Source organism: Salmo salar, chromosome ssa02 (assembly GCF_905237065.1).
Source record: "Salmo salar chromosome ssa02, Ssal_v3.1, whole genome shotgun sequence".
Taxonomy (NCBI): Eukaryota; Metazoa; Chordata; class Actinopteri; order Salmoniformes; family Salmonidae; genus Salmo; species Salmo salar.
In genome coordinates, this window is record NC_059443.1 from 68,539,222 (window position 1) to 68,551,862 (window position 12,641).

The 12,641-nt window shown below is 40.0% G+C and overlaps 1 protein-coding gene across 3 annotated transcripts; it reads right to left on the minus strand.

The window, feature by feature from the left end:
* Positions 1-225: 225 nt before the first annotated feature.
* Positions 226-11,120, minus strand: LOC106598845 (zinc finger protein 271). Of its 3 annotated transcripts, none has more exons than XM_045708647.1 (3): positions 11,022-11,120; positions 4,639-4,792; positions 226-3,139 (listed from the first exon to the last, which is right to left on the minus strand). In XM_045708647.1, the coding sequence occupies exons 1-3, from the start codon at positions 11,031-11,033 to the stop codon at positions 810-812; spliced, it is 2,496 nt and encodes an 831-aa protein (XP_045564603.1). In that variant the 5' UTR covers positions 11,034-11,120; the 3' UTR covers positions 226-809. The 3 variants fall into 3 exon arrangements, with proteins under 3 accessions (XP_045564603.1, XP_045564611.1, XP_045564592.1); XM_045708655.1 differs by lacking the exon at positions 11,022-11,120 and adding an exon at positions 8,774-8,901; XM_045708636.1 differs by lacking the exon at positions 11,022-11,120 and adding an exon at positions 8,774-8,901 and having other exon boundaries at positions 4,627-4,792.
* Positions 11,121-12,641: the final 1,521 nt, after the last annotated feature.

A 12,641-nucleotide genomic window follows, 5' to 3' on the forward strand; every position in this document is an offset into this window, starting at 1 on the left:
AGTGCAAATCAATCCCAGAACAACAGAAAAGGACCTTCTGAAGATGTTGGAGGAAACAGCTGTTATGCAACTGTTATGCATCTGTTGGTCACAGATCCCTTAAAAAAACGGTAGTCAGTATCTGGTGTGACCACCATTTGCCTCATGCAGTGCAACATAAGATAAAGGATTTAATGTATTTTTCAATACATGTCTCGTGGAAATTACTACCAAGGACTGTCAAACTTAAATGCATCATTCTTTATTATCAGCAAGCTGGAGAGGTTGCAACAAACTTAATGCACCATAGTACACTTCGGTCGGGAGCTCTTTCGGGGCAGTCCCGTTAGTTCTCTTATATACTGCTTACACAGACAAGTTATATTTGCATGATTTACATTATTCATCATTAACGTTTGGTTCCTGCATGTAACTTATAGAACATATTCTGGACGTTCTGCCAAAATGTCTGAGGGGGTCATGACCATCTCCCCCTCACATCTCTACCCAGCACCTACAGGAACCAATGATTGTATGAGACAAGCAGTACAATTCAAGGCTCTCCCTTCAGACAACATTTCCCCCCACACATGAATATACACCTACTAGTGGTGAAACATTTTATTATACATTATTTAATGGATAATATGAGTTAAGAAAATAAAAGATACAGCGCTGAACACCCCCACCCCATCCCACACACAGCACTCCTACTCCAAGACACTTGATACATATGGATGCAGAGCTGCATATTATGCTACACAGGTTACCATGGCAATCAGACTTAGTAAACTGTTAGAGAATGGGAGACATGACTCTTAACATGTTTTCTATTTAAACTTACTTAGGGATCTGGAACCAGTGCCAGAGAGGAGGGAAATGAAAGAAAACGTTTGTGCTTTCTGGTGTTTTTTCAGTGACCCTGAACCAGCAAAGCTCTTTCCACATAGACAGGAGTAAGATTTCTCTCCTGTGTGTATTCGCTGGTGTTTAGTCAGGTTTCCTGATTGACTGAAGCTCTTCCCACACTGACCACAGCTATAAGGTTTCTCTCCTGTGTGTAAGCGCTGGTGTGTAGTCAGGTCTCCTGATCGACTGAAGCTCTTCCCACACTGATCACAGCTATAAGGCTTCTCTCCTGTGTGTATGCGTTGGTGTGTAGCCAGGATTCCAAATTGAGCAAAGCTCTTCCCACACTGATCACAGCTATAAGGCTTCTCTCCTGTGTGTATGCGCTGGTGTGTAGTCAGGTGTCCTAACTTATTGAAGCTCTTCCCACACTGATCACAGCTATAAGGCTTCTCTCCTGTGTGTATGCGTTGGTGTGTAGTCAGGGATCCTGATTGATTGAAGCTCTTCCCACACTGATCACAGCTATAAGGCTTCTCTCCTGTGTGTATGCGTTGGTGTCTAGTCAGGGATCCTGAGTGATTGAAAATCTTCCCACACTGATCACAGCTATAAGGCTTCTCTCCTGTGTGTATGCGTTGGTGTGTATTCAGGGATCCTGACTTATTGAAGCTCTTCCCACACTGATCACAGCTATAAGGCTTCTCTCCTGTGTGTATGCGTTGGTGTCTAGTCAGGGCCCCTGAGTGATTGAAAATCTTCCCACACTGATCACAGCTATAAGGCTTCTCTCCTGTGTGTATGCGTTGGTGTGTAGTCAGGTCTCCTGAATTATTGAAGCTCTTCCCACACTGATCACAGCTATGAGGCTTCTCTCCTGTGTGTATGCGCTGGTGTATAGCCAGGTGTCCTGATTGACTGAAGCTCTTCCCACACTGATCACAGCCATAAGACTTCTCTCCTGTGTGTATGCGTTGGTGTATAGTCAGGTGTCCTGATTGACTGAAGCTCTTCCCACACTGATCACAGCTATAAGGCTTCTCTCCTGTGTGTATGCGTTGGTGTGTAGTCAGGTCTCCTGATCGACTGAAGCTCTTCCCACACTGACCACAGCTATAAGGTTTCTCTCCTGTGTGTAAGCGCTGGTGTGTAGTCAGGTCTCCTGATCGACTGAAGCTCTTCCCACACTGATCACAGCTATAAGGCTTCTCTCCTGTGTGTATGCGTTGGTGTGTAGCCAGGATTCCAAATTGAGCAAAGCTCTTCCCACACTGATCACAGCTATAAGGCTTCTCTCCTGTGTGTATGCGCTGGTGTGTAGTCAGGTGTCCTAACTTATTGAAGCTCTTCCCACACTGATCACAGCTATAAGGCTTCTCTCCTGTGTGTATGCGTTGGTGTGTAGTCAGGGATCCTGATTGATTGAAGCTCTTCCCACACTGATCACAGCTATAAGGCTTCTCTCCTGTGTGTATGCGTTGGTGTCTAGTCAGGGATCCTGAGTGATTGAAAATCTTCCCACACTGATCACAGCTATAAGGCTTCTCTCCTGTGTGTATGCGTTGGTGTGTATTCAGGGATCCTGACTTATTGAAGCTCTTCCCACACTGATCACAGCTATAAGGCTTCTCTCCTGTGTGTATGCGTTGGTGTCTAGTCAGGGCCCCTGAGTGATTGAAAATCTTCCCACACTGATCACAGCTATAAGGCTTCTCTCCTGTGTGTATGCGTTGGTGTGTAGTCAGGTCTCCTGAATTATTGAAGCTCTTCCCACACTGATCACAGCTATGAGGCTTCTCTCCTGTGTGTATGCGCTGGTGTATAGCCAGGTGTCCTGATTGACTGAAGCTCTTCCCACACTGATCACAGCCATAAGACTTCTCTCCTGTGTGTATGCGTTGGTGTATAGTCAGGTGTCCTGATTGACTGAAGCTCTTCCCACACTGATCACAGCTATAAGGCTTCTCTCCTGTGTGTTTAGTCTGGGCTCCTGACTGATTTAAGTATTTTCCACAATCAAAGCAGGTATAAGGTCCCTCCCCTGAATGAGTTCTCAGATGAGATTTCAAGGTTTTAGATGCATGCTCTAGAGTGTGAATTTGCTCATGAATTGTCAAGTCTTGTTCAGCCAAACTCTTCCCACAGTCAGAGCAGCAGTGGTGAGGTTTCTTCCCTATACCTCTATGCTGGTGTTTCTTGAAGTGTTCTGATCTGGAGAGACTCTTCTCTTTCTTGTCAGCATCATGATGTTGTTGAGGCTGTCCAGATGATAAGCCCCTCCCACTAAGAGAGCAACGATTATTGATGTCCCCTGTGAAACAAAGACATTGAATACTTAGGTTTTGCGAATATGGGTCCATAAACAGATGGCCTTCATTTCATGGAAGGACCCTTTTGCGTCCCTTTCATATTTTTCCAGGAGAAATTGTGCACCAGTATTACATTTTAAATCTGTTATTAAATAATATGAATAAAGACTTGCTAAAGTGACAAATTTCTGAATTTTGACAAGTCCCTCCGTCAACCCTGTAGAACTTCTAGAAAGATTTTAACCCAACTAATAAAATCATTTCTCCAAGTTTTACCATCTTTGAGTAAAGTTACAAGCGCAGAATAATATGATTATTGTGAAGTCAATTAATATAAGAGATTGATTTAAATGTTGACATGCTATGAAATAACAATTTCCCTAATAAACCTGTTTACATGGACACATCTGAAATCAGGCTACCTGACGGGACTTTGGCAATTTTCAGCATTTATCAATCAAAATAAACGTTCTACCACAGCGACTATGTTATTATTTTGACGCAGTATAAAGTTTGTATGTGAAAACTATTTCTAAGCTGCATACTTTCAGTTTTTCCTGAACTCACAGGACTCGGGCAAAAGAATTTAGCTGGCGCTGCTTGTGTTAGCACATGCACAGATTAAATACACCTCTATAACTCTGATTAAAGTGTTCACATGTCCTAATCATTCTAAAGATTGCTCAGAAAACCAGGTGTTTTAAAGCTGTATCCTTACTTCGGGTTATGAACTTACACCAATTAAGATAAGCAGAGTAAGGTGTTTACATGACTAATGCCATACTCAGCCTACTGCCATAACTAGTTTAATGTCAAATTATGAGTGTGCATGTAAAGCCCTAGTTATTTGGTTACTTTGACAGTCATTTCTGAACATTATTTATTTCATGTAATTAGTGATTCATTTACATCTGTCCTTCATTTTAAGATCAACCCATGTTTTAATATGGTGAAACGGTTCTCTACATTTTTTGGGGCAAAAGAAACATTGAACGTCAAATCAGATTTTCTGGTTCTAGTCTTATCGATTCTATGGTGTTTTTTATAGAAAACTGAGCAAGTGAACCATTTTATCCAGAAATTGGTATGGTAGAATAATGTTTTTGTGAAGCTAGCATTACATTTTTTCACTCCCCGTGGAACAAAACTAGCTTCCATCCCTGTCATAAGCAAATTTGTGGCTGATTTAAAGGACTATTTTACCAATGTAAACTAGTGGTTTTGTTGTTTTCAGTAGTCCCCTGTTACTTTATTTAGCACATTGGCACTTACCACAGTATGTATTTTCATATAACCTCTTGAGATGGAAAACATGTTTTTATGAAATCGAACATGTGCTCTTCATGAAAGAAAGTTACAATTAGGTGAAATCCAACGTTTTTTGGGGGGGACCAAGTTACACTTCTCAAAATTGGGTGGAACTACCAAATATTTTCATCAATATATAATTTACCAATTAATTGTTACAGAAGCAGACTAATCCACACACCATGGTTCTTACGTAATGAAATCATATCTCCATGTTCCTCTTCTCGTCTCTCAGTTCCACTCTGCCCTGGTGTTTTCCTACAGTCGACCAGAACCAGCAGTAAAGTACGGAGAGGCGGTGGACCTGGGGACTCCTGGAGTGTGGAGGGGGACGGACTAGCTTTGTCCTGTTGGCCACAAGAAGTTTACAGTTGATCATTAAACCAAATATTGTATTAATTCAGTCTGAACCTCTGATTTGGGTGCATCCCTCGAATATCTCCTTTTACCTGAAATGTTCAACCGTTCACTACAACCCACAAATCTAAGAGCATTGGATTGGTGGGCATGGGCTAGTTTCCACCATATTTCTTATACCAGTCATTTCCTATCAAACAACGCGGAAGAGGAGAAGCAAGAGAGATAACTGGGCCCAAAATCTTGCTTCTGGCTTATTTGATCTTATATACATTTTCGTAACGAGTTGGTTGTTAGGAGTGTATTGGTAAAAGTAGGACACGTGACATCCCGGCAACTTTGAGGAATAAAACACTTTGTATGGGAGTAGTACCTGGTCGTCACTAGTTACCACAAACAAAGCCATAAACCACATCCATTTCTACAACTGATCTTTTTAAATGTGATTTTAACCCTAACCTTGAAAACACTAACTTTATGCCTAACCCTAAATGAATAAAAATATGATATAGATGTTCGACATTGTGGCAACTAGTGAAAACACGCATATCTGCCCTCTCATTGGCTATAATGGTCCCACCTGATCTTGCCTCATCCCGATTGCCTTCCAGCTGCGTTACAAACTCAACAACCCTCGGCCCTAAACCCTCAGCCCTTGAATTGCGTTTTACATCCGAGTGTACCTTAAAATGTCCCTTGCCCAAGCGAGGGAGAGTGAAGATCGGAGGCAACGTCCTTGGTGGAAATCTTGAAGTTTAACTTAAAAACAACCAACCTAAAGCTATCAACGTACCTAGTAAGCTAACGTATCTAGCTAGCGTCGTGGAAATATTGGTCCAATAATATTTCTCAGATACCGGAACATTAAATTAAAATAGACTATTACAAAGCCAAGCTGGTCCAAGGATCATCTGACTTCGCCAGTCTCAGCACACTCCTTTTATACAGTGTCACCCTTACTTAGTCACTCCTCTTTATGCAAAATACCCTTTGACATTTCGCCACCATTATCTTTTTGTCTCACTTCTGACTTACTTAAACCCATCTTAGATTATATTGGTGGCATCACCATAGTACATTACAACAACAACAAAAATATATATATATACATATATACACACACAGTTGAAGTCAGAAGTTTACATAAATTTAGGTTGGAGTCATTAAAACTAGTTTTTAAACCACTCTACAAATTTCTTGTTAACAAACTCTTGTTTTGGCAAGTCAGTTAGGACATCTACTTTGTGCATGACACAAGTAATTTTTCCAACAATTGTTTACAGACAGATTATTTCACTGTATCACAATTTCAGTGGGTCAGAAGTTTACATACACCAAGTTGACTGTGCCTTTAAACAGCTTGGAAAACTCCAGAAAATGATGTCATGGCTTTAGAAGCTTCTGATAGGCTAATTGACATCATTTGAGGTGTACCTGTGGATGTATTTCAAGGCCTACCTTCAAACCCAGTGCCTCTTTGCTTGACATCATGGGAAAATCAAAATAAATCAGTCAAGACCTCAGAAAAAAAATGTAAACCTCCACAAGTCTGGTTCATCTTTGGGAGCAATTTCCAAACGCCTGAAGGTACCACGTTCACCTGAACAAACAATTGTATGCAAGTATAAACACCATGGGACCACGCAGCCATCATATAGCTCAGGAAGGAGACGCGTTCTGTCTCCAAGAGATTTACGTCCTTTGTTGCAAAAAGTGCAAATCAATCCCAGAACAACAGCAAAGGACCTTGTGAAGATGCTGGAGGAAACAGGTACAAAAGTATCTATATCCACAGTAAACCGAGTCCTATATCGACATAACCTGAAAGGCCGCTCAGCAAGGAAGAAGCCACTGCTCCAAAACCGCCATAAAAAAGCCAGACTACGGTTTGCAACTGCACATGGGGACAAAGATCGTACTTTTTGGAGAAATGTCCTCTGGTCTGATGAAACAAAAATAGAACTGTTTGGCCAAAATGACCATCGTTATGTTTGGAGGAAAAAGGGAAACGCTTGCAAGCTGAAGAACCCCATTCCAACCGTCAAGCACGGGGGTGGCAGCATCATGTTGTGGGGGTGCTTTGCTGCAGGAGGGACTGGTGCATGTCACAAAATAGATGGCATCATGAGGATGGAAAATTATGTGGATATAATGAAGCAGAGGCCTACAAACCTGACTCAGTTACACCAGCTCTGTCAGGAGGAATGGGCCAAAATTCACCCAACTTATTGTGGGAAGCTTGTGGAAGGCTACCCGAAACATTTGACCCAAGTTAAACAATTTAAAGGCAATGATTCCAAATACTAATTGAGTGTATGTAAACTTCTGACCCACTGGGAATGTGATGAAGGAAATAAAAGCTGAAATAAATCACTCTACTATTATTCTGACATTTCACATTCTTAAAATAAAGTGGTGATCCTAACTGACCTAAGACAGGGAATTTTTACTAGGATTAAATGTCAGGAATTGTGAAAAACTGAGTTTAAATGTATTTGGCTAAGGTGTATGTAAACTTCCGACATCAACTGTACCTTCCTAATACAGGTACATGTCTAGTGGTTCCTGTAAATGATTAACTAATGTGCATGTCCAATGGCCTTCACAAGACCAGGCTAATGGTGCCTATAAATGATTAACTAATGTGCATGTCCAAAAGCCGTCAGAAGACCAGGCATGACCCAGAATGGTTAAGCCTGTATTGACTCAGCTTGCACATACACATTGGTTCTGCTTACACATATACTAATGGTAAACTCCATATCGATTCTGCTGACTACTTCTAAGAAAACAGTATAGGTACTGGAAAATCCCCAACACTAGCGCTCCTACCAGGTAGCTAGCTACAGTTACCCATAGCTGGCTAGCTAGTTTTATAGTTTGGTCATTTATTCCAATACATTTCAGAATTGCACTCCTCACTACAAAACTAAGCCAATTTACCAACACTAATATATATTTTTATAATTGCAAGCTAGCTTCATATTTTTACTGAGATACCGAAAATGCAGGGTGTTGATTAAATGTGACACTTAGCGGCCACCAGATTTTGACAATGTGACTACATTTTGCAATGAATTGTGGGTCATATCAACCCCGCAAGTGACCAAAGTTGTTCACTCGCTCCTTCAAGCTAAATCGAGGGCCAACGTTAGGGAATTGGCAATCAAAGTGCATCCGGTTTCGACGGGGATACATCCAAAGAGGTTCTACCTGAAACTCAAAAGGGTTCTCCTATGGGGACAGCCGAAGAACCCTTTAAGGTTCTAGATAGCACCCTTTTTTTCTAAGAGTGTAGTGCTGCTACGCCCACTCCTCTACAACACTTCAACCGTCCAAATAAAGGGAAAAACAACGTGTTTGGACTGCAGCCATTTATTTTCTTTGTTAGAACGGCCACTTAAATATCTGGTCAAGTAATGGCTAATACGTAAGAAATCAGTGAATGAATGTGAACATGTGCACACTTCATGAGGAAGGAGAGAATTAGGTCATAGTCACAGATTCCTAAACATGATTGAATGGACTGCCTTAAATGTTGCTGGAACAAGTAGGGAGCAGGTCTCGAACCCTCGACCTTCTAGCCCTTAGTCCAGAGCGCTATAGAAAGCCGCAAAAGCATGCTCGAGCGGTAGAGTCGATATCCGCGCTTATAAACACAGGGTCATTACAATACAAATGATATAGTTGTAGGCTACTTAAAAAAAAAAAATGTAACCGCAAATCCGATATACAAAAAAATTATATTATTTAGAATGACGGCCTATGAACAATGGATTAACAACCTTGTTCAGGGACAGATTTTTACCTTGTCAGCTCGGGGATCGGTTACTGGGCCAACGCTGTAACCACTAGGCTACCTGCCGCCCCAAACAGAACTAAACAGGAATGTGAAGGTTCAAAGATGATGAAATCTAGGCCTAGACATTTTATAAAACACAGCGGGCATATAATGTTAAAACCAGACTTACCCGACCCATTGTGGAAGCTGTTTCTTTGTATGATATGAACTGTTCGTCGCTAGCTGTCCTCGTCAACAACTTTCTGTTGTCTTGTTCTCCTTTAAGATTTTATGGCAGACTACACCTATTGGCGTATTGCCGCCACCTACTGTACGGCGGGTGAACAACAAATAAAAATATCCATCCAAAATATTTATATCGTAGGTAAAGAATTCATGCAGTACATCTCTCCATAATTGTGTCAAATCTTCATGATTTTGTTCCATTATAAATCTACTGATGTCTTGCCACAGATTCTTTACATGAATACCATAAAAAAAAGATGCAACACTGTTTCTAGGTGGTCATTACAAAAGATACAACTTGAATGTATCTATTTTTTTGTACTTCTACTTCTCCAATAAGGCATGACATAAGGTATATAGATAGATACAAAATCTTGTTGATACAAGGCAAGTACCGCTCTGTTGTTGAACGGACCAAAACAAAAACAAATCTTTACTACTGTTGAGTGAACAGCGGTAATCGAAGGTAGGTTCTGAGGGTCTTAACATGTTCCTGAATAATAAAGCAACACCTGAGGGAATGGAGACTAAAACAATTGTAAACTCTTCAGGCGTTATAGGGATCTTGTAAAGTGATAAGAATGAGTCATAATGAAGTTAAAGACCTTCTGCATTTATAAGTTGTCTCATATAAATGAAGTGAGAAGCAGATGTGGTTGAGCAGATAATGGATTTAATATACTGATCGACTGAATTCATGAATACACACCTAGTATTGTTGAAACCTTATTCTACATTATACAGTTATTTCATGGATAATAGGAGTTACTGAAATAAGATACAGCTCTGAACACCCCCACCCACCTCAACATCCCCCTCTACACACAAACAGGTTCACTATGACATTTTCCATGATGACATTAAGCCATTTAGATCAAAATGAGAATACATGGATAGGGGACCTGATCCTAGATCAGCACTACTACTCCAACACACTTGATACATATGGATCCAGAGCTGCATATTATGATACATAGGTTACCATGGTAATTAGACTTAATAAACTGTTTGAGAATGGTTGATAGAAAACATCCTGTAAAGAGTAGTCTATTGAAACTTTATTTAGGGATCTGGAACCGGTGCCGGAGAGGAGGGAGATAAAAGATGACACATTTGTGCTTTCTGCTGTTTTATCAGTGACCCTGAATGAGCAAATCTCTTTCCATTGTGGTGGACATTTTAATATTATATTATTCTACTATACTGTTAAATTAGACATACTATACTGTTTTTACTTAGATAATTGTCTATGGTATATGTTACTATTTTACTGAGAGAATTGTCTATTGTTATATGCTAATATTCTTTGCTGATACAGGCTTGTTTTGTACGCTCAGCTCATAAATCTGAGCGTACAGATTTATGAGCTGCTTGGGTGCTACCGCAATATGTGAGCTCCTGTGTTTACAATCGGCAGAAATGTAGCTATGTGGGAAGTGCAGGGAGGAACAGAGTGGTGCCGATATCAGCCATCTTGATCTACACAGACAAGCTAAATTACCTCTTACAACTCTGTTTCCAGTGGCTGTTTCTGCACATCGGCTAACTGTCAAATATAAAAGGATGTACTTTCAATAAAAGGCGAAAGACAGCTCTGTTCATTGAGCTTTCAACACTGACTATTCTTAGTGATGGTTGATTGCTTCATTTTTGCAAATCTTATAATAAATATGTTGTTTGAAGTCTCTCTTTCTATAGAATTTCTCTGACACCACAAAGACAGGAGTAAGGATTCTCTCCTGCGTGTGTGAGCAAATATTTCTACTTTTTAAGAGAAACGAGGCTGGCAGATAGGATTTAGGTCCTCGATCCCTGTTGCTGGCCCACACTCTAGTACATTAGGTGGTGTAATGTACCATAAAGTTGGACGCCAACCACCGATAAACCCCAAAGAAGAATATGTATTTTCACTGTCAGAGTGAGTATCTGGTCAAATCAGTGGAGGTGAACAAGTGCACAGTTTGGGAGGAAGTAGAGATAAATTAGGTAATATGACAGATTTCCAAACATGATATAGTTGTAGACTACTCTGCTGACGGAAAAAATATCCTAACAAGTTTTACAATCATGTTTATTTTTGTCCAGCAGTTTAAACCGAACACAGGAATGTGGAGGATCAAAGATGATGAAACTACACCTAGACATTTATACAAAACAGCAGGCCTTTACTGTTAAAAGGAAACCAGACTTACCGGATCCATCATGGAAGCTATTGTTTTCTTCAGTGTTTCTTACTAAGACAAGAAATGTGTAGGCTACAGTACAGCTACTTTGTTGTCACAGAGTTCAGATAAGGATTAGGGAGTTCGCAGGGGAGAATTCCAGTCTCAAGGCTGCAACTGATGCACCCCTAGACCAGAGCAATCAAACATGTATTTAGATATTCAAGCGCAATTACGTTATGACAGCATAACGTCTCACATCATTATTTAACCAGGCAAGTCAGATAAGAAGACATTTTTATTTACAATGACGGCCTAGGAACAGTGGGTTAACTGCATTGTTAGAGGGCACTACTACAGATGTTTACCTTGTCAGCTCGGGGATTCGATTTAGCAACCTTTCAGTTGCTGTCCCAACGCTCTATCCACTAGACTACCTGCTGCCCCAGGCTAATCTTACTTCAGAAAGTTCCTGGAAAAGATTCTACCTAATCTATACAGATTGAGTAAAACCAAGAAAACGTTCAACAACACACCTTTCACTAAGAATCCTGCTGTCTGCTATCGTCTACTTTTACCTGACAGCAACTTGGAACCGAGTTATATTTGAGTCTAGCTATTCTCAAGGCTATTGTTGCATCTCCCTCCCTGCAACATTAAACATAAAGAGAGACAACAAACACACTTTATAACTGGTGAAAAACTACATCTGATACTTCAATTAAGCAGGAAACACCACTTATTATAACAGATGTGTAGCACTGTAAGACACGTGAATCTCTGTTGATTGTTTAAAACATGTTTCATTCTCAGGACCATGACTACAACATTGAGTATTGGGACACAGGGCAACAACATATCCTGGTCTCTTCTACATAATTCAACTAAACGTTTAAAAAATACATATTTAAAAAAAAAATGTATATGCAATCAGCAATGTAAAACAAAACAAGAAAACATGAAACCACATTTGCATGTATGTTTTACAATGACATTTACATGCAAGCATTCGTTCCACATAACACATCACCAATAAAAAGTAGAATGGTAAGGTATAAGATATTGTCAAGTGTATTTCCAGAGTGAAGAGAGAGGAGTTTGGTAGGAGACCTTACTGGCCGTGAGAGAACAGAAGAGTGTGAGGTCTGTGGTTGACATGACCTATAAGTACTGATGGGCAGAGCTGGCGTCCTGCCCTCATGATGCCTCTTCCAAACAACCAACACATCATTCAATTCACAATAAAATGTGTGAACATCTTTCTGGAGCACACTTAATACACAATAAGGAAAGTTCAAAGATATCACAAATAAAATCCTTTAAAATAAATTCAACAACATAATTTGATGACACTAATAGTCCTATGTCTTCTGTACTTCCGTATGTCCCATCAGCTACACTAAAACCTGGTGAAGGGTTTAAAAATAAATATGTGAACATCTTTTAGGACCAAACGAATTATACAAGAGGACTAAGGTCCTTTTAAAAATGTATTATCAGATTTAAAAAACATAATGAATGTGATAAGCAGACGTTGTTGAGCAGATAATGGATTTAATTTATTGATCTATTGAATACATGAATACACACCTTGTATTGTTGAAACATTATTCTACATTATACAATTAATTAATGGATAATAGGAGTTAT